Raw genomic sequence first — 22,738 nt, forward strand, 5'->3', positions numbered from 1 at the left:
GATCATACAGAGGTTTTTATTAAATGTTTGGTGTATATTCATGGTTGACATGAATTGCATTTATTTTTCCATTCTCATTTGTCAAACATTATTTACAGTTGATTCCAGTTTATATAAAATCTTCACACCAACACTGTGACCCTGACACACACTCGACTTTCAAAATTCATACACACATTCACAAACAAAGTTTAAGAAATAAAAATAATGTACATAATGTTGTCTTTCTATGCAGATATCAGATTTTTTACTTTAATTATGTCAGCTGCATTTGATAAAAAGAGAAGGAAAGAATCTACTCTCAAAGAAATTGGAAATCAAGGCAAATTCTTCAGTGAACAAGTGTCCATTATTTCAAAATGGTGATGAGAAACATGCATGGCATTCCCAAAAGCCACCTTATTTAATGATCCAGTGCATCAGTTTAAATTAGTTAGAGAAGATTACAGATATTTCTGATGTAGAGAAAACCACAAGTTGGGTTTGATGGTTCAATTCAAATTTCCTAGAAGATGCTTAACGTTAAATTCTGTGCCATGTTGGAAAGGATTACAAACACAGGTCTCGCTTGTCCATTTACCCCACTCAAATGTTGTCATCCAATGACTTATGAGCTTCTTTAACATAAGAGAAATAGCAAATGACTGCATTATTTCGCACCAGACTATGATGTTCTTTGAAGCCACTTTTTAGCTTCATTTTCAGTATCCATGACAACTGGCTGAAGGGGTATAACTAACAGTGCAGTAGCTGTGCTGAGTAGCTTTAAAAGCCTCAACTCAAAGGTCAATTTGCTATCTTTTTTTTTGCAGGTTTCAACCTTCAAAGTCAAATGGATTATGATCCATCATTTTCTTTGCACTGGACCTTTAAATCGTGTAGCTGGGTGGCTCTGACATTGATTTGTAGACAGTGATCAATAATGGACCGACAACCTAAGAGACTTTTTCACTCCAAAGTATTGTTTAGTGTGGAAATAAACACCAACACATTGAAAAGAAAACAGAATTGATATTCCTTTTATGAAACACGGTGAGAATGCACATCCTTGATAAAAACAGGGCACACACTCAACTATCCATGAAGACAGTTTGAAATTAACCTACAATAAAAAACAAAAACGTGGGAAAACAACAAATACATTCGTTTTTATGATTACATATTTATAAACTCAAAGGTTTTTGATGTGAGACAATCCTTGCTTTCCATTTTAGTGCAAGTGACCTCAATGCATACATCAGAGCACCCTGCACTTACTGGGAAGGGTTTCATTCAAGCATTTCATTGGTAACAGATTCCCCCTGACGCTCTAAAGCTTTTGAGAAGCTCACTCCCATGACGACGATTCTGGCCACAACATTGACTCACTGGGAAAATAAAAAATAAACTACTGAACCAAGACCAGACAGCCTTGAGTCAACTGTGCAGAAACAGTGCAACACTGGATTCAGCAGTACTTTAAATCATAATTTCTCTCTTTTCCTAAAACCTGAGTAAAGGAGGGATCAAATATCATCTACTCACTATGTTGCTGCTTTGCATCACATATATCAGCCCCAGTGGACTGTAAACTTTAAAGAAGCCAAGGCACAGTGTTGGATTCATTCTACCAAAGGCTCGGACACTTCAGTGTAGCAATGCTATCTTGGATAAAATAAATGTATAAATTCTCAGCTCAAAGCTGCATTGAAATGAATGCATGATTTCAGTGAGGAGATTGTGGATCAAGCACTTCTGTTCAGACTTAATTATTCATCCTCTTAAGAAAAAAAAAAAAAAGAGTCAATTCTGATTTATCAGCTGGAACCCCTCAGCCAGGCAGGACAGGTGGTGATCTATAAGAGCACTCTTTCGTGGCTCAGAAATTAAAAAAAGCTGTGGAAAACTTTTTAGGATGGATGAGGGCCACAGTGGACCAAACGTTTATTTCTCTCCCTCTTTTATCACTTTCTCTTTGTCCATTTCTCCTGATCTAGTCAGGTAGAGATGGAGCAAGCCCTTCAGTTCAAACGCCAGCAGGATGCTCTTAAAGTAATAATTTAGAAGCACTTAAAACTGAGTGACTGGGAGTAAGTCCTTGTCGTTATAACAGAACAAAGAGTCTTTATCACTCTTGTATTTCCGTCATAAAGGAGACAGAGATGCTGTCTAGAGTTCAAACTGTTCCTTGTTGGATAAATTTAAGGGGGAGATCAAATAAAAAAACTGAGCCAACAGCCACATTGGTGCAATGGTCCTCAGATTTTGTTGGCGTACAGTGTGTCCTCGTCGCTTTCACTGTCGTCCTGAAACTCATTGGCAAGCAGCGACTTCTTGGAGCCCATGGAGGTGAGTCGGATCTCATCGTCATATTCGTCTCGGTGCTGTCGCAGGCGGTGGAAGCCATCTTTTTGACGGTTAGATTTGGCTGCACACACACACCAGATGATGCACGCCGTCACCACCAACGCCGTCATGGAGGCTGCTGCAAAGAAGAAAAAGAAACGCACAACTCAGCATGTCTGCTTACATGCATACACACAGATTCTAGCCAAGAGAAAATTTAGATACCATCACACAACACTTAAGTAATAAGATTTGTTTAGATGATTACACACATTAAACATTAAGACTGTACTATAAGTGTCTATGAAAAAGATCCTATAAGACAATGACTACAGTGTCAACGAAGACATTTCCGTGGTGAAAATTAGTGAAAAGTCTTGGTTCAAACTGCTCATAAAAACACTGAAAAGGAGAGAAATTGTGTGCGGCACCAGTATTTCAGAAAGGTAATCAATTATTGAGTGTGTGTCATCGGTGTCAAAGATCACAAGACTAACAAATAAGATGCAGTATAAACATTTAAGGCAGAGATTTGTTTAAATTTAAGACGTATCACTAGCAAGATTGGCGTAATAGGAGCCGGTAAGTGTTAAAAGTCTTTGCAACATTAAATGAAAACATGAACTGCAGATCAGAGTACCATTTTAGCGTGTCACAGCTAGAGTACAGAATTTCATCTGCTTTATTTTATGTGGACTGATCACATCATGCATATTTTCAACACTGGTTTCTAAACTCCTTTTGATAGATATGCTTACCTGCACTGGCGACCACAAACTCTCTGGGCAGGCCAAAGATGCTGTTGTCCATGTCAAACTCAATGATGATGGAGCTAGCAGCTTCATAGGAAGACACCACCACCTGCAACACAACACAAGTCCTTCAGTAAGCCTCTGAGCCTTCATGAATACTGTCACATTCGATCAATGCTGACATGTGGAGTTATAGAAAAACAGAAACATTCCCAACAGGAGGATTCTATGTGAAACATCAGAAATCATTTGTTTCTGTTCTTAGTTTAAGTGTGGTAGCTTCTATAAACTGCTTTGCTAACTCAAGTGTGGTTGTTAATTACCTAATTAGCAAGCCTCACTTGCAGGTGTGACTGCTTAGTATAATCTGGTGCAGGTTGTCTTGAGTGTCTAGAATAGGATTTGAGCGCTGGCTCATATAAATGCTAAATTACACAGCTATCTTCTGGGAGGTATATTACTAGAACCTCAGAATTCACTTTTTGTAACTTGCTTGACTTTTCTCCATAGTGTTAAGTGTCTTTCATTTATTCAGTGTCATTATTTAAGTGCCGTTAAAAATGGGGGAAACTAGACCCAAAGCTCAATGAACAAGGATTTCAAACCATGTGGTTTCAGACCTGATTCTGTAATGTGGCCTGAACACACAGACAAAGAGTTGTTGACAAAGAGTAAGTACATCTCTTTATCCTAATTTCTTTCCTTGTTTTTAATTATCAACATGGTTTGCTGGTAGTTTTTTGTCAGTATGACACAGAATAGCTGCTAGAGAAACTGAATACACTAAAACTAATGTCACTTTAATTTCCAGAGGAATGAAATGCGTCCCTATGGCCTAAGGAGGAGTATTCGATGTCCTAAGAAATATGGGGAGACTATTAAAGAAAGGAAATACATGTTGGCCCCAAGTCACGATTTGGACCTTTTGTGTGAGCAGAGTGAAGCGAAACCCCTGGATGACAGGTATATAAGGAATGCTGCCATTCTTCCAAATCTCAAACTGCCCCACAGCAAAGGAGCCCTCACTACTGAACAGAGGACCTCCGGCAGCTTGTTAACTAGCCAGCCAGGACCTCTGATGATTCACGGCTTCACAGTACCAGAGTACCAGCAGACGTATCATTCAGTGGTGGATCCCCTGCTGTTAACGCCCTGCGGGAAGCTTGCAGCCTACAGTCTGGAGCTGGGCAGAAACATTAAGGAACATCTGTTTGAAGAGCTGGCCTACCCGACGCTGCAAATTTCAGAGCAGCCAAATGGAAAAGTGGAGCTGATGGAGATATTTTGTGTGCTCCGCCCTACACCTTTCATAGATATAGACAGTTACGGGGAACCACAGTAATATTCTCACACTAACTTTCTATAATATGAGTGTACTATTTTTTTTATTATTTATGTCTCCATTTGTTAAAACAGTTTTCAGTTTCCTTGAAATGTAAGGTAGCAGCTGGATTTATATTTCAAATGTTTATTGAAAAAAATATGTAAAATATTTAAGATTGGCAAAAAAGCTCCTCCCTATCAACAGCTTTAAAAAAAACACAATAATGCAAGACCTACAAAGCCAAAATGAATGCTGCATTTTTAATTGGGGTTTGTATCTGCCAAAGTGTCCAAGTGCTCAGTAAATCAAATTATTTGTTTGTACTGTATGATCACCACCTGTTCAACGGGTCAAAAGTTGATGCAACCGAAGCACAACTTCTTTCTGCTTTCTAAGACTTAAGCATAAAAATCATGTTCAAAACCCGACTTTGTAAGCCTCTTCTTATACTACCATTATCATCCCCATTAAAGGCTTCTTATGTCACATCTTCAAAATTGTCATGTATAACAACGTAAATGTTTTTAAAGGCTCAATACATGTTTTTTTTAAACCCTTTTGTAGGCATTTCAAGTGATCATAATGAAAACTAATAATTAGATGCCATAACTTTGATTTACTTGTAAAGTGTTATCCGATCATGCCCATCTCCCTAAAGGCTGGTACATCCCTTGACATCGTAAAACATGGTATGCATAGAACTGTGTACCTCTTGACGTTGTTGTTGGTAACCATCAGCAACTGCTTCAATGTTGTGGTTGCCAGGAGCCAGCAGCGCATGAAAGTAGCCGCCCTCTGCAGTGAAGACTCTCACTCCCCCATTCAGTACAATGATCGCCCCAACAATAGGCTTTCCACTCTTGTCCCGCACTATGCCACGCACCCCTTTATGGACCTGGGTGATGTAGAAATGGAGGGTAAATTAAGACTATATCATGATGGGGAATCAAAAATCTTACATCCTAAATTTCAGAACAATATATATTATATATTTCTTTAAAACACCTTTTAAAGCTAAGGCACTCACTATTTCAAGTTTCCATGTTACTGCATTACTTTTTAAAAATATCTCTTTTAAATTCAGTTACAGAGGCGTACAAGTCATACAGTTGTTAAAAATATATAAGCTGCAATGAAAAACAAGTCCATTAAAAAACTCCATGTTGTGCTGATAAATTCTGGCATCATACCTCGACCAACATGCTTAGGAGAGCCTTCTTGTTCTCAGCCCAGAGTGTGGGCAGCTGCTCAGCAGGAGGAAACAAACAGCAGCCACTGTACACAGTGATCTCTGGACAGTGACCAAAGTCCATGCTGAAGTCCTGGGAGGACACAAATAGACAAGATGACAAATGAGACGGTACTGCGGCAGAAGGCCATTTTTGGCTTTGCTTTTGAATATTATGTAGTGGCAGCATGGACGCCAACCTTATTGCAGAAACTGAAATCAGAGACACTGTAGTGGAGAGACTTACCTTCATGCTCCCCATGTGACTTTGTCTCTCTGCTGCCCTCATAACTCCATCTGGGATGTTGCCCACTAAGTCACAGAGAAGTTCCATTAGTTATTAATAATGATTCAATAACAACACGTCAACAGGGCTTATTCTCGGTACTTAAATTACATACTCTGCCCGTTATTTGAACATCCTGTGTCCCCGAGGTGCATCTTAGGATGGTTGTTGGCATAAACACTTGCCAAGTACTTCAATGTGCCCTCATTTTCAACTGAAAAAAAAAAAAAGTACACAAAACCACAATTAAGGGATATTTAACAGCCATCACTGTTGAGATGGTGCATGATTTGTCCTACTCTTTGCAAATTGTTGCTACATATAAAAAGCTTGTCAAGTCAATCTGTAGGTTGTGAAGGTAACTACCAGACTGGACAGGCTTGTCGTAAGGGTAAGTAGCAACAAGGGAGCCTCCATCAAGGGCAACAGACAGAGAGTAGCCCTTGTCTAGAATCAAGTCCATCATGGCTCTGGTCTCTGGTTGGGCCTCCACCACACGCTGTGACGCATTTCCTAAAAAAGCAGGAAAATACATGGTGGACAGGAAATGTCAGAGCAAACTTAGCTTTTTGTGGCAAGTGTATGTGCATTCACCACAAATCTTTGACAATTTATTTTTGTCTCTCGATTCAATTACGCAACCACATAAATTCATACAACTGACCAAAGAAATCTGTGTCCAGATCTTTGCCATGAGAATTGGTCAAGCCCTGGGTAGAGGTGCACTGCTTCTCAACAGCCAGTTCTCGTCCATCTGGGTTGATGGACGGCACGATGACAATCCGAGTTTCATTGATCAGCTGTGGAAGGGAAACAGAGAATGAACAAATACAAACTGGCTGAATCTTATACTGTATTTACTGATGTAACAGGACAAACTGAACCCAATCCCTGATATGAAAAGAGCCTGTGAACAAAGAATTTTGTGTACTCCAATGAGAAAAAATGTCCTACTTTTAAATAATGTTAATTCAAGGCTATCAATACACTATATTTCCTGAGACACTCCAAATCTCACCCTGGTGATGACTGGGTTTTTGCCATAGTTGATACACAGGAGGGCAGCAAACTCCAGCAGCAGCTCTGTGCCAACAGGGGCATTGCCATGGATACCAGCTACAAGTCGGATCTTGGGCTTAGAAGGTTCAGCTTCCCCTGGACTGTTGGAGATTTCCAACGCCCAAATGGTTCGAAACTCTATACTTTGGCCTAAGCTGGACACACAAAAGAAGAAACCAAAAAACGAATCAGAATTATATGAAAAGTAACTAAAGTGATAAAAAAAAACAGCAGTTCTGTACAGTGTTGACATAGAGAAATGATGTCAAACATTTATGTATCCTCAAGTGGAAATGGCGCTGGCACGTTCAAATACCTGTGTAAAGATGTAATTTTGGGAAAGTTAAGTGTGAGGCCTCTCAAGAAGCCAGAGAGCTCTTTGTAGCGTCTGTAGCGGAAGCTGTTCTCCGTGGCAGTGCTCCGGACCAGCTGCTCCAAACCCTGGCCTAGAGAGAGGTCCTTGATTAAGCTCTGGAACGCCTTCTCAGATGGATTCTGTGTAGGTTCGGGGCCCATGGGAGACTGGCCATTAGGTTCTGAGTGGACACGTGTCAGTCTGAAATCCACCAACTCTACATGACCCTTAGAGACTGTGGCGTAGGTCCTTAAAGGATTATAACTGGAAAACAGAAAAAAGGTATTAGCACTGGAAATATGGGGAAATGAGAGCACAGAAATATGTCGAAATGTCATGGTAAATTCTGTCTTTGTTCTTCCTTCTGAAAACCAAACCTTACCCATGGGCATAGGCAGTGATAGAGTAAGTCCCAGGGACCAGCAGCCTCCAGTAGTCTCCAGTGCGAGCTGTGGTGATATTGTGGTCTACCTCCTCCACAGTGATGGTGGCATTGGGAATTCCAGTGCCATCCCTAATGTCAGAGACTGTGCCTTTGACTCCAGTGTGAACCTATAGCAACACATTACAGTATTAATATGAATATATGCCAAATTGAGTATATTAGGAGAAAGCTAGGGGGAATGTTAAGAGTTTATTACCTGGTGTATAAACTGAAGCAAGGACCGTCTGTTCTGTTCCCAGTATTTAGGGAGTTCTTTGCTCATGGGGTACTTCACACAGCCAAGCTCGATGGTCACCTCAAAACAGTTGGTGTTTAAGTAGTTCCAGTCCTGCATGCCACCTGGAGAAAAAATGCTCCTTTAAACTTCAACTAAACTTAAAAGCTTGAACTTAAAGCAGAATGACAAATTCAAATTCAACACACAGTGGTGTTAATCAAATATTGTGAACTGCTGACAGGCATAGTCAAAATGTGGCTGTTTTGAAATTGCAATATTGTGTCCAGTGTTGAAGAATCAATAACATTTGAGCCTAAAACTATGGTAGCTTAATTACGTTTTTTATTTTATTTTACTGAATACCCCTTTTGCAGACAAACCGACTGACTAAACTAGTAAATAAAACATATTAGAAGAGAAGTTTGAGTTGGCCAAAGAGGTATGGGCAAAATTTATATTCTACATATGAACATCTTTTCCAGATTATTTGACTTTACTAAAAATATAAAACATAAAAGAGTGATTTGGTGTATCTTCTGTGGAAAATAATTAATGTTGAGAGCCACAAAAGAGTTTTGGTAGATATGGACTTACCAGCAACATTGTACCAGTTGGCCCCATTGGTGATGCCATCCGCAAAATATTCATCAGGGTACAGGTTCTCACAAGGGTGTCCATTGTTCATCAAAAGATTCTCCTGCGCACGCATCACACACACAAGAGGAAACACAACAATGAGTACTGTTGTGTTCAGGTTTTCAAACCTCGTCTTTCCACAGATGTCACAAAAAGCCAGTGACCTTTCTCTGTCCAACTCCTAACTCAAACTAGTTTGTTTTCAATGATAACATGAAACCACATACACACATTATCCCAGCCCGAAACAGATCCAACAGCAAGAGTGTCCAGTTACCTGTGAGTAGGCTCTAGAAACCTGCTGAAAGACTTTATCATCAGGCGACTGGCTGTAGTGCGATAGCCCCTCTTTGTCATCATCATAGGGGTAGTTGACAACCAAGGAGCCTAATATTCCACAGCAAAAAGATAAGAGAAACCAGTAAAAAAACAAAACATTAGCTTTCCTGGTTAAAATATACATCACTATGCACAACATGTTTACCTTTCAGAATGTAGCCTAATATCTATAGTTAAAGTCTGGATTAAAACCAAAACTTAAAATAATAGCAGTAATCCTCTAGGTTTATTTAAGTAACTTCAAAATCCAATTAAGGGTGAAAAAACAAAAGAAACAAGCAAAACATGTAGATACATACACAATAATTTCAAAATATTAACAGGATAAACAGACCAGAGAGATCACTATCAAATAGCAGAACTGACACTGAAAGACTGCAATGGTTGTCACTAAAGCTCAAACTGAGACCGTACCTCCATGGAGGTTGGCTGACAGGGTGAAGGGGATGCTCTTCAGCCAGTTCATCACAGCTATGGTTTCTGGCTGTCTGGGCTCTCTGGTGGTAGAAAACTGGTCTGGGAAGTTGCGGTTCAGATCGATATTGTTGCTGTTGTTGCGCCCTTTGTAACCCTTTACATCACCTATGAGGAAAAAATTACTATCGATGAGTCACCTACATGTATCCTTATCTGTAACCACAGCATGTTCCTGCTGCTGAGATGCACACAGCCTCAGCTCCACCTCCCCTATACTTCCTGTTACACATCAGCAGCAGCAGCAGCTATCAGCTAAAATACATTGGCAGACAGAGGAAGTGCTTGAAAAATGTTCACAGACGCAAGATGGTGCACCCAAAGCTATTGAAACCAGCAGATGAGGTGAAGTCTGCAGTATGTAAGGATATATAACATGCAAGAAAATACCATTTTGTAAAGGAAATTAAAAGAACAGCTTATATTAGAGAAAATAACACAAAAACAAAAGCTAAATGTACCTCCCATAAACCTATAAACATTTAATTAGCACAGGGCATATTGAATATTTATTTGTGATCACTCAAGATTTCCCCTGCACATGTGGTTTTGCAAGCCTTGTTTCATTTATAACTTGAAACTAAAAAAAAATGATATAAGTTAGCAACATATACTCAATGAATGTTAGTCAAGTGATCAAATTACTATTCAAACCTTTAAAGTCACATCTTTTCTCATGTTTCCAAAGCAATTTATCAAAGACCTGTGTGGCCTGTATACTCAGATAATGTTACAAGTCTTAATTTCATACAGTGCAGATAGTGTTACTTTATTGTTGCCTGTTAAATAACTTCTGAGTGTGTCCCTTACCTTCAGTGGCTACCTCGTATCCGTCCGGGTTCATTGAAGGCATAATGTGAATGCGGGTTTTGTTGACCAACTGAGTGACCTCTGGGTCAGTACCATAGTTACGGCACAGGTACTCAATGAGGTTGAGCATTAGCTCTCGGCTCACCACTTCATTACCGTGCATGTTGGCTACATACTTGAACTCTGGCTCACCTGACAAGAAAACAGAAAAGGAGGTCAGAGTGAAACTCTGTATTCATAGATTATTAAACATAATGTCAACGGTGCTGGAATGCACACATCACATTTTAAAAAGGTTCTTAATGACACATACAGTACCAGTCAAAAGTTTGGACACACCTTCTCATTCAACTACTTTGAAGAATCTAAAATATAAAACATATTCTGGTTTGTTGAGCATTTGTTTGTTTACCACATAATTCCATATGTGTTCCTTCATAGTTTGGATGTCTTCAATATTAATCTACAATGTAGAAAAAAATAAAAATAAAAATAAAGAAAAACCATTGAATGAGAAGGTGTGTCCAAACTTTTGACTGGTACTGTAAATAAAAAAGTAGTATCCCAACTCCTCTAATCAACCCATCTAAGACATACCATGCTCATGGACGGTGGGGTTGTCTGAGATAACCATCACATACAGCTCACGGCCTTCCACGGAGTGGCCAATGCTGTAAAGATGGGCAATAGACGGGAACTCGCTGCTGTACTTGCGCAAAAACAGCTCCATGTCTGCGTAGTTGTGGTGACGGAACACCTGAGGCTGGTTGGGCTGATGTTCAGGGGGAAGTATAGGGGGGCTTGTTGCTTCGGGAACCACCTGGGTCTGGGTGGAGTCAGAAGACTTGATGGTGGTGGTGGTGGTGGTGGTGGTGGTGGTGGTGGAGGTGGTGGGGAGGTTTGGATCATTGGTGGACGGCATGGCGTATGTAGTCTCAGTGATGCCACCTGGGCCCTCGTTGTCCACAGGCGACAAAGTAAAGTTAAGTTCCGTGGCTTTGCCCTCCACGACCTGAACGCTGTGGACTGTCATTGGTGTGAACCTGTGTACAGGAAATAAATACATGCTTGAGTACATCCAGTCCACCGTAAATTAACCAGGAAGTAACTAAATAAGATGACACTACAACAACAATGATCAACAGAGAAGTTTCCTTTTAAAAGCTCTACCAGGAAGTCATTCACCAATGAACCAACCACATGAATTTTTGTTCAGAAAGACAATATCTCTGAAACTCTAAAGAAGAATGTGAAGAAGAATGCTCTTGTGGGTAAATCTGGCTGGAAAATTGACACGGAGCTTTACTTTTTGATCGTCTCGAAGTGCCAGATTACTATTTTTTCATGCAACAGGCAACAAACAGCAATGAATGCACCACTCGCTGTGCTGTCATCAGTCATTGCAATGACATTTTTAAACATGACAATTATTTGCAATTAACCTCTATTTTTGAAGACCTGCTATGGGATGGATGTTCAATGATATTACTCACCCTGGGGCCACAGCTGTGATGTTGTATGTTCCTGGGAGTAGAAGGCGGTAGTAGTCCCCATAACTTCCTGTGGTCAGATTGTGGCGAATGCTTGACACGACAATGCTGACATTGGCAAGTGGAGCAGCATTGGTGGACTTTTTCACATAACCATGGACACCTATATGGACCTGGAAGACAGTGATATTGTAAATACCAAGGGTATCTGGCTAAACTGGAGAAATGGTACGGTAAAGGTATCAGGCAGGGTTGGATTATGGCATTGTCCACAAAAAAGCAGGTACCATAATTATGAATGCTGATGTATCATTAATCATTTTCTGAGTTAGAAGCTCTACCTTTTCTATGTAGGCTAGTAGGGACTCCCTGTTCAGATCCCATTCCTTACGAAGCTCAGATGGAGGAGGATATTTGCAGCAGCTCAACTCCATGGTGATTTCCAGACAGTTACCATGCAGGTAGTTGTAGTCCTGCATCCCACCTAGATAACAAGCCAAAAATGTAATTAACAAATCAGGCTAGAAATGGCGTAACATGTTTAATTATATAATAGAGAAGAATGTGTCTAAATCCATGAATTTAAAAGGTGTGTACAACATGCAAACGTAAAGTAAAATCTTAAACATGCCCTGCTTCGCTTGATTTGACCCCCCTACAAGGGCCAAATTATAAACAGAAAAGGACACTGTATAGAAAGCCATGAGCCCATCTTGATCTCTTTAATGCCACAGTTTACAAATAGTGTTTAATGTGGCCACAAGCCACGGCATCTGCGGTTAGGCAAACAGAGAGATGTAGAGGAAGGCACGCTGTTCCACTGGCCATCCCACTGGCCATCCCACTGGAGCCTCAGCAAGTAGCCAGAGACTCCCTGGCTGGAGGGTTGCCATGACTCCCTGCTGGGTGGCTGCAGGAATCCAGTCAATCACTGACCTTTTTCCACTTTGTAATAGGGCTCATAACACTAACAACTTACTTTAGCAAAGCAACCAGCCGCCCACCAGTCTCAGTTAGGAAGACATCAACCACACCACAACAGAAAAACAATAGCCTTTTAACTATCTGTGATGCACAACAAAGACAAGCACAGTATTTGACGAAACATCTAAAATCCACAACACAAAGACTTTACCATATTCTAACACCACAGTTTTATATTGAGTTCTATTGGTACTGCTTAAGTCAGCGCTTCTTGAAACCTTTTTCATTAAATCTCCATTCCTATTGTACTACATTATCAGTGAAAAACCATTGCCAGAAACTCGCCGATTTTAAACAATATGAACTTGGAGGTCCTGTAGTAAAGAAAATTACAATGCATCCCATACAACTGTGGAGAAAAGCTGCAGGCTGTAATGTGGTTTTCGACTTGGCTCTAAGAGAAGGCGTACCAAAATACACCACAAACACAAGTTCCTCAAAGTCATCCGGTCAAACAGCAGCTGTTCAGCACACTGAAACCTGGCGAGGGTGACTGGCTGCCAGCTCATTCCCTGGAAGCTGTAAAGGGCAACTTAAGAAGAAATCAAGAACTTGTAAAAGCTCATCCGACACGTTTGAGACGGTGTTTCCCGGTTGTCGGTTTTACATTCGTCTGACGGAACAGATTTTACAGCAGGGGCGTCCTAAACTGGTGGATACAAACAGTGCCACAGGAGAACAGTGACTGTGCCCTCTGAGCTTATTTTGAATGTTATAGTGTGTAGAGGTGTGTTGGGGTAATTCATTAGAGGTTTGACCTCCTGTGGTGGCAGCAGAGACAGCAGATTGCTTTGACAACCAAACAAAACTTGCCCTTTGAAAAACCTCACCTGTCAATGATGAGTAAATAACGCTAGATCTACATCCAGCTGTGACAATGTGTGGAAATCCACACTTGGCTGCACCATCATGACAAACAACACAAACCCCTTTGTCCGGTCATAAGACGTTAGGCGTCGTCCTGTGCCAAGTTACATTAAGTACTTTGTTCATACTGATCAGGTACCAATTACTTAAAGCAAACACCTCCCATATGCTAACATAGTAGGACAAACACACAGCCTTATATATCCTGTCTATGTACCGGATCCAGTGACACACCCTGAAATTGGAAGGAAACCACCGGCCAGACAAAGGAGCCAAAGTCAGAGCTGGTAGCTGAATGTTTAAAAAGCAGGATGGCTTTAAGGGTTCATTGATATGATTATTTTAGTCAAACATTACAGTAGTACTGTCATATGACTGTAAGCAGTTTACAGTGAAGCAGCATGACTTTACAGCTATCACAGGTCTGAACGTCTTCAGGCACTTCCAGGGCCTCAGATTATCACATCAACAGAGCTTTATTTCATTACAGTAAAATGGCAGTGAAATGTCTTTCAAAACATACTGGATTACAACCTACAGCTTTGAACAAATGAGCAAAAAACATTTAATGCTGCTTCAGGACTCTGGACTGGTGGACATTGTGCAAGTTAAAAAGCAAAGGAAAAGCTTACAACCAATATTTTACATTTTAAAGAACACCAGAGTCTCCTAGATATGGTATGAGGGTTACATGTACCACAATACAGCTCATGTAAAGAATACCCTCCGAGGCCAGAATGTGTCAAGAGATTATGAGTCAAGATAACATGTTATGCTGAATCATTATTTCAAGCCTCGACTGCCAAACAAAAAATCTCCTGTCCCCGACTCCTGGTCCTGGCTCTTTGCCTGGATCACTCATTATGTCACACAATGTCATGACCGTTCCCATCATCTGCCATTAGCCCAGTTTCAGCAGTGACATTTTGTCCAATGTAGACATGTCAGACAGATACAAGCACCTTCTATTCAAGTGTTTTACACTTTTGTCTGTCAATCTTCATCTTGATATGGTTGCTGCTAAGAGCTTTAATAACTGGCTCCTATTGCAAGCTGAGCCTGCTGAATACAGGCCACTTAAATTAAGAAAATAAGCAACAACAAAAGAGGTAATCTCAGCTAAAACTGCCGTTCAGTAATCACAGTGCTTTTCATTTTCTGATGACAATTAAAGCAAATATTTAACTAGATAAGTACTAGCAAACGTTTGCTGTTGTTTAAAAGTGTGTGCTCAAGTTTGGTAATGATTTACAGCTCCAGTTCCTGGTGGTAAACGGATAGTGCGACATATATTGACACATTATTAAGCTTAAAGTTATCTGCAACTGAATAAATATTTTTTTTTTTAAAGAATCTTGAAATTGTGTGTCAGTTTAACCACCTACATTACGACAGCTGGTAAAGGGGCTAAAACAAAAACTAAAAAGACTACTACTTCTGAAAACTGCCTGTAGGTTTCTCCCAAACAGTCTCAAAATGACTCATAAACCGACTTGAAATAATGTCCTGATGGAACTAGGGCAAAGGCATGCTAATCAATAGGAAATCACCAATTGGAAGACACACTGTCCTTAACTAAAAATAACTACAACAAAAGGACATCTCAACAGGAAAAACAGTGCGGTAACCTGAAGTTGCAAACACATCACCACCTGCCAACCCCCATGGACAAATCAAGCAAACAAAAGTAGAGAGTAAGCTGGTAAAACCTTATTTTAAACCGAAATGAACTGTAGAACGTCGGGAAACAACATAATCTGCATTAATTAAGCTATTAAAGACACTTAGAAGAGGACAGGGATACACATATATAGGCTTTAATATGCCCAGACTGAGCTGTCATGGCAAAACCCAAAACCAGGCGACACTATTCAATGCAGCAATGACTGAAGTATGAATAGGATTTTTGAGTTTATTAAATGGGGGAATAAAGCTACTGGCACTGCTTCTAAGAAACTTTGAAAAGCAAGTTGTTCAAGTTGATCTCTGAATCTAACTTTAAATAACTCTGCTCAAAAAATACAATATTTTTTACAAAACATTGTCATGAAAATAGCTTAAGCTATAATACAGTGGAATGATTGGATACAATTGTTCCTGAGTCTCCTCAAACATGTTGTTGCTTTACATACCACTTGTTTTACATACCCATATGAAAACTATCCAACAAGAATGAGAGACTTTATTCACTCTCGATGGGGAGATAACAGCAATACCGGTTAGACCGCCATAACAATAACAAGAGTTTTGCTTTCCTGCTGTTCACAACAAGTATAAAACTTGAAGCAAATGAGAGAACAATGACAGGAAAAAACATCTTCTACCACAAAAGCTCTTGAATCAAGAAAAAAACATTCCAATCCTACTTGGCCATTTCCATGGTAACATGCAACCTAGGTGTCTCACTTCTGTGGTTTACCTCTTTCAGCTCTAAACAAAAGGTGAGAATGGACACATACAGGATGTGACCCCAAAACTGGACTTTTAAACTGACTGCGGCTGGATATCCTCACCTTACAGACAGAATTTCTAAGTCGTGATGGCCCAAACATAATCAATTGGCCACAGTTTTCTGATTTCTGATCACCACAGAAACCAAGAGCTTGTGGTCCCTCACAAGATTTAACTACATTTATTTTTTCTGAATCACTAAACTAGGCATTAAAGACAGTGAAAAGTCCTCTTACCAGGAACGTCATACCACTGTGCCCCATTGGTGATGCCATCTTTAAAAGTTTCATCCAGGGCATCTGGACAGTTGGGCTCACCAGTCCTCATCCCAGGGTGGTTCTGGGAATACACCAGGGCCAAGTAGCGAAACAGGCTGTCGTCCTCTGCCGGGCTGTAGAGGCCCTGCCGCTGGTGGGTGGCAGAGTCATCAAAAGGGTAACTGGCAACCACAGTGCCGCCATGCAGGTTCCCTGACAGCACGAATCTGGAGAAATTAAGGAACATTTTAGAAGCAGCCTCAAGGTATTGGTTCAAGTCTGTGTTAAAACAATTACTTACATGCACATATGTGGCTTCTCCTCATAACTTTAAAAAGTTACAAGGAAAGAATTCTGTCGCTTGAAAATGCCTAGAGGAAAACTCTAGAGACTCTTCTCTGGGGCTGCAAAAGCAGCTTTAAATGGATGAATATTTGTGTACATGTAGGCTTAGAGTCTAGACTTCCAAGTGAACCTCAGTCTTAAACATCATGTTATTATGGCGTCACAGGGCAGCAGTTCTTTCTGACGTTATTCTGAGTCAAACCTGTTGCACACTGAGGTCCTGATTAAGAAGGGAACTGAGAGCGAAATGAGTTACTCATTTACAAAAAAAATTCTGCTCTTACAAATTGGGACTGCTGCACTTTTTATCCATTGATGTCTGTACTGGATAACTGATTGCATAGAGGGCAGAGAGGAAACAAGGAAAGACAGAGGGGGGGGTATGACATGTAAGGTCTCTGGCATTATTTATATGGTACTTGCCCACAACTTTCATCTTCCAGGACACCTCCCAATAATCTCTTATTGTCAGCTGGTCAATAAAATGTAAGAAAATGGTGAAAAATGTCCACCACAATTTCTTGATGCCCAGGCCAAGCCGATGTCGTGAAATTGCTGTATTTGACCAACCAGCAGTGCAGAGCCCAAAGATACTCAGTATCAAATAAGACAAGGAAACACCAACAACATCCATCACATTCAAGAAGCTGAAACCACTGCATCCTTTGCCGTTTTGCTTGAAACATGACTCAAACGATTATTCGATTATCCATCCATCCAGCCATCCATTTTCCGTAACCTGCTTATCCAGTTAAGGGTCGCAGGGTGCTGGAGCCGATCTCAGCTGTCACTGGGCGACTACTCTCAAGTGCACCTCAGTCTTACACACCGTGCCGTTACGGTGTCCCAGTCCAGTAGTGCATGACTTTATAGAGAGTCACACAACACCAGCTACCCCTGAGGCCTTAACAAATGAGACAAAGGACAGAGTTTCTCATTGTTTGTCATTCTCCAAACCCTCCACTGTGAGATAAACATTGAACAAAAAGTCTTTGAGATCAATGAAGTTTACTTAAGTCCATTCCAACCCGTGCTCTGGGCAACAACAACAACATGAACTGTGTGGATTGTGTGTGTGTGTGTGTGTGTGTGTGTGTGTGTGTGTGTGTGTGTGTGTTTCATAGAAGAGAAGGACTCACTTTTTCTCCTGGATCCATCTGATCACAGCCATTACCTCGGGGACACTCTCTTGGTTGATACTGGTCTCATCATACTGGTCAGGAAAGCTCCTGTTGAGGTCCATATTCTGGGCATTATTTCTCCCCCCGGATTGGCCAGCACAGTCGCCCTCTACTGACCTCTCAAAGCCGTCAGGGTTCATACTGGGCATGATGTAGACATCCGTGGTGTCCACCAGCTCAGTTATACGTGGGTCCTCTCCATACTTCACCAGCAGGTACTCTACAAGGTAAACCAACACCTGCCTGGACACGGTCTCGTCCCCGTGCATGTTCCCTATGTATTTAAACCTCGGTTTCCCCGGTGCGTCTCCGCGGGGGTCCTGGGTGATCCGCATCACCCACAGCTCCCTGCCCTCCCCGGACTGACCTATGCTCGACAGGTTAGCTATGTGAGGGTATGTCTGAGCCAAGGACTGTAAACGCACGGTCAGGTCGACGTAGTTGTAGTATTTGTTGTAAGTTTCTACCGTGTCCTCCGCTGGGGTGGTGACGCGACTGGCGACCCCGAGGGAGACGACAAGAGAGAGAAGAAAGGCGAAAAGTGACGCCCGGAGTTTCGGTGTCGTCTGCAGATGCTCTGAAATGTGCGCCATGTTGACGGATCTTCTAATTCTACACCATTCGGACTTTCAGGTCAAAGAAGAAAGAAAAAAAAACACACCAGGTCTGGAGAGTTTGGCTCCCCAGCGACAGGAGTATTTTTACTGTCAGATTCAGTCCGGCCTGGCTGTTTCCTTCTACTTCCGCTCATCGCAGAGGGGGCGGGGCGTCACTGTGACGTCACGTTTTAAGGTCGACCGGTGGAGTTACACTTTATTTCACCTTTTTGTCCCAAAATTCACAAATGTAACATATATACAGTACCAGTCAAAAGTTTGGACACACCTTCTCATTCAATGGTTTTCCTCAATGTTTTTCATGTGATTTGTATTGGTTACAGGTATAAATCATGTCCATACAAATCAATTACGTATTTATGAATTTGATTCAATTAGGGCATTCAAGAAATATCTTTTATAACTATGTGAGGCACAGAACTGAAAGTTTGGCCTTTGGATGAGCATTCTCTGTAAAAAGCCAAAAATGATCTAAGTAAAGAACGTTATGTAATCTTTCCGACTATCATAATTGTCGATGTTCACTGATTTTAAATACTGCATTAACTTTGACATGCAGACCCCCCAAAATGTTATCTAGGATAATTGAATATCCCCAGTTAGACATGTCAAGAACTAATCATCAATAACTTTTGACTGGTAGTTAGTAAATGTTGATGCAAAGGATGTTTTTAATAAGCATTGTATATATATATATATATATATATATATATATATATATATATATATATATATATATATATATATATATATATATATATATACAGTACCAGTCAAAAGTTTGGACAAACCTTCTCATTCAATGGTTTTTCTTTATTTTTATTTTTATTTTCTACATTGTAGATTAATATTGAAGACATCCAAACTATGTGGTAAACAAACAAATGCTCAACAAACCAGAATATGTTTTATATTTTAGATTCTTCAAAGTAGTTGAATGAGAAGGTGTGTCCCAACTTTTGACTGGTACTGTACATAAAATAAAATGTTGGTTGCAGTATATTTTCTGGTATAACTCCTGCTAATAAGTTGTAAATTTGTAACAATGAGGTGGCCACAGTTGCTGTATTTATGCATATGACTCAAAAGTCCTGAAAAGCTTCCTGTTTGCTTTAGTTATTTTTCCAAGGGCAACACATTTTCAAGCCAGTTTCTATTGCATTATTCATTGCACTGTAGGGATTGATAAAATCTCGGGCTTGATGATGAATGTGGAGCGTTTTCTTTATGCTTTAGAGACTCTATACTCAATGTGTTATACCTATCAATGGAGCAGAGAGATTGTAACTATTTATCTCAAGGGGATCCGGGTTTTGGCTCAATTTGAGGATTATTGACTTAATGTGTTCTAACCACTCCGACCCTAAAGCAAACATGAGAGATCTTAATGAAAATTAATTTCACTGAGTGATTTTCTTATCAATGTTGTTATGCTATTAACTGTTTTCAGTAGCTTATGCAATGCTTCTCATTGTGTATGGGCATAGCAACCACACTGCATCTAACTTGTTTGCATTTTGAAAATACTACTTTGGGCTGTTGATTTAAGCTTTAAAAGTATTTATCCTCGATTACAACAATATCAGACGATGATATTCTCTCACAAAAAACTCTTGATTAATGATTTACAGTAATTAAACAGTAGCCCTGACAACATGTTGGTGATGTGTATGTGTGCATTATTTTCATGTCTCCAACTGCATATTTTCGGTAAGACTTCCTATAATTATTATGCACAGGCAATACAAGGAATATCCTAATTTACACTGGCACAAGCTTCATGTGGATTTGCGAGCCCCTTTTTGTGTAAACGTGCTTCAGTATAGAACTTTTCAAAAGCTGAGAATGAAAATAAATCACAACTGAGCACCATTGAGGTTAGCAGCAGACTCTTGTTTTTATTTTATTTTGTGTTGCCCATTATCACTGGTAACACCATCTTTACCCACAAATATGAGGAGCAATGACTGAGTGACATCCCCACCCTGCCGCCATGCGCCCTTTAACTTCCTCCTCTTCTCTCCTCACTCAGGGGCTTCTCTTCAGTGACAATTTTTTCTTTTCTTAATTCTTTCCATCATTTCTCTTTATTTTCATTTGGCAACAAAACAAAAGTGCGGAAAACATCTTGATTGTGAAGCACCAGCAAAGTGTCAGCCTTAGTTCAGCAAGGTCTGACAGAGCTTGATAAAGCTTGGAATGACTGGGTCAAGGGGGAGGAGGAGGAAATGGTGAAGAGTGAGAGGTTGGGATGGGAGGCTGCAGGTCTCATTGCTGGATTCGACGCAGCGACTGCACCTGGAAGGACTGAGCATGGGAGCCCCACTCTCTGTAATGTTTGTACTCGCCGCCATGACGATCACACTCCATGATGTACTGGTAACCACGGTAACCGGGAAACTGGTAGCAAACCCAGCTGAAGGAGGAGAAAGGGGGAGGAGTGTGTGTGTGGGGGGGGGTTAGAGGAGGAAATGAAACCAGTGATTAATGATTGAAAATAACCGCACTTCAAAACTCTGTTAGAAGAAGGCAGCAGTTTATAACAGGGCTTCTTTTTGCCATTTAGAGCATGTCGCTCACTCCATTCAAAAAAAGTTAAAAATAAAATGTATAGAGCTTTACAGCATAAACCATACAGAAATAAGAGTCCCCTTGAAAATGAAATACATATCAAAAGGTTTATCCTTATATATTAAATTTATACCTAAATATGCATGCATTGTTGAGACAAATATGATCACAAAATGATCACAAAGAAACTGACAAATTAAGCTACAATGAATAATGAAAATCATAATTTGCACATGAGGGATGGGATCAGGTGGCGGTTGGGGTGTCTGCAGATTATTAGTGTATTATTATAACATATATTGTTCAATGTGAGTTTAAATGCAGCATGTTGGTTAAGGGCAGCATTTGCTAGTCAGAAGCCTGTGAAGAGCGATCCATCTGAGTGCGGAGGTTGAGACTTACGATCCGCTCTGAACTTGCATAGATCCAATCTCGTTGTTGCCCCATCCCATCGCCTGCAGAGAGGGGTAGTCGTCGCATATCTCCCACTGGCGTCCCATGAAGTTCTCCTTCTCGAACAACACCATCTTGGACTCCTTGTGGTTCTGTGTGCACATGATGCAAGAAAGGTTTTTTACTATATGGGCCTATTCATTTAATTTGTGTGGTAAGTCCATAATCTTATAGCGCATAAGATCATGCTGCACTTTAGTTTATTTTCAGGCTGTTAGGATCTGTGGGCTTGTCACACATGGAACCAAGTAAACCAATTTGATGAGTCAAATTTGAATCTTCTGGAGACAAATGAGACATCAAATAGAGGGAAAACAGAAGCCTTTGGAGTGTGACAGAAACTCACAGCAGAGCAGACGGGGCGGAAGGACATCATCCTCTCAATGTGGTAGGCGTTGCTGCCGCTCCACGACTCCCAGTGTGGATACTCTCCTCTCTCCAACACAAACTGCTGTCCACAGAAGCTGGAGTGCTCATATCCTGCCCAGCTGTCCCCAGACACACGTACACAACATGCACGACCATTAGGACACTTTGGTAAAACAGACTGATTTTATCAGATATTTCATCTGCTGAACATTTCAGTTATGCTGAATATAAATGTTATCTCTTTAACTGAAGGTAATTTCCTCTTTTGTGAAACATTCTGCAGAGCTCATAGTTGGACTTACGCTCCACACTCCACCTTCAGGGAGCGGATGTTGTCGACGCCACACTCCATGACATTCTGGCAGGCTGAGGTAAACTCCAGACGCTTCCCTTGGAAGTTCTCCTGGTCATAGACTGTGATCTGGAGAGGACACAAATGCATACATGTAGTATGCACATGCCACACGCACACACTGGTGTGTGTAGAGAAACACACACACATCATTGACATCATCAGGCCGGGCATGGATTTAAAAACGTGATCTGCTTTTGTTAAGCATCAATGGCACGACATCACACTCACCTTCCATGGTCCCAGTGGGTTGGGATTATTCAGAGCCATGCTACTGTGTCTCAATGCTGATTCACCTTCTGTGTAAGGAATAGGGAGAATCTGATCGGCAAATTAAGCAAAATATTACACAGTTCAAACATAACCTCCTCCACACTAACTAAAACGTGGTTGGAGTAAGTATATTTATATTCTTGTGTTCGCATGTTTCATACAGTAGAAAGAATCTTGACCTCTATGAGAGACCATATAGACTATTTCACTCATCTGTTTGGGTATGAAACCTTTCTTGAAGCTAGCTACATGCTCACACTTGATGATACAGTTGTCGT

At 40.7% G+C, this 22,738-nt stretch overlaps 2 protein-coding genes across 2 annotated transcripts; both read right to left on the reverse strand.

Annotated features, from left to right (window-relative positions):
* Positions 1 to 1,003: 1,003 nt before the first annotated feature.
* On the reverse strand, positions 1,004 to 18,573 carry cpda (carboxypeptidase D, a). Its single transcript, XM_054605062.1, has 21 exons — positions 17,784 to 18,573; positions 16,279 to 16,526; positions 12,082 to 12,224; positions 11,744 to 11,913; positions 10,848 to 11,293; positions 10,251 to 10,442; positions 9,381 to 9,548; positions 8,905 to 9,014; positions 8,586 to 8,688; positions 7,971 to 8,113; positions 7,712 to 7,881; positions 7,291 to 7,593; positions 6,934 to 7,129; positions 6,580 to 6,715; positions 6,282 to 6,428; positions 6,031 to 6,129; positions 5,877 to 5,941; positions 5,592 to 5,723; positions 5,111 to 5,296; positions 3,084 to 3,186; positions 1,004 to 2,464 (listed from the first exon to the last, which is right to left on the reverse strand). The coding sequence occupies exons 1-21, from the start codon at positions 18,416 to 18,418 to the stop codon at positions 2,238 to 2,240; spliced, it is 4,122 nt and encodes a 1,373-aa protein (XP_054461037.1). The 5' UTR covers positions 18,419 to 18,573; the 3' UTR covers positions 1,004 to 2,237.
* Positions 18,574 to 20,710: 2,137 nt separating this feature from the next.
* cryba1a (crystallin, beta A1a) lies at positions 20,711 to 22,460 on the reverse strand. Its single transcript, XM_054601334.1, has 5 exons — positions 22,419 to 22,460; positions 22,138 to 22,256; positions 21,813 to 21,954; positions 21,416 to 21,558; positions 20,711 to 20,858 (listed from the first exon to the last, which is right to left on the reverse strand). Exons 1-5 carry the CDS (start codon positions 22,455 to 22,457, stop codon positions 20,711 to 20,713), a joined length of 591 nt encoding a protein of 196 aa, XP_054457309.1. The 5' UTR covers positions 22,458 to 22,460.
* Positions 22,461 to 22,738: the final 278 nt, after the last annotated feature.

This window comes from Anoplopoma fimbria, chromosome 1 (genome assembly GCF_027596085.1).
Source record: "Anoplopoma fimbria isolate UVic2021 breed Golden Eagle Sablefish chromosome 1, Afim_UVic_2022, whole genome shotgun sequence".
Classification (NCBI taxonomy): Eukaryota; Metazoa; Chordata; class Actinopteri; order Perciformes; family Anoplopomatidae; genus Anoplopoma; species Anoplopoma fimbria.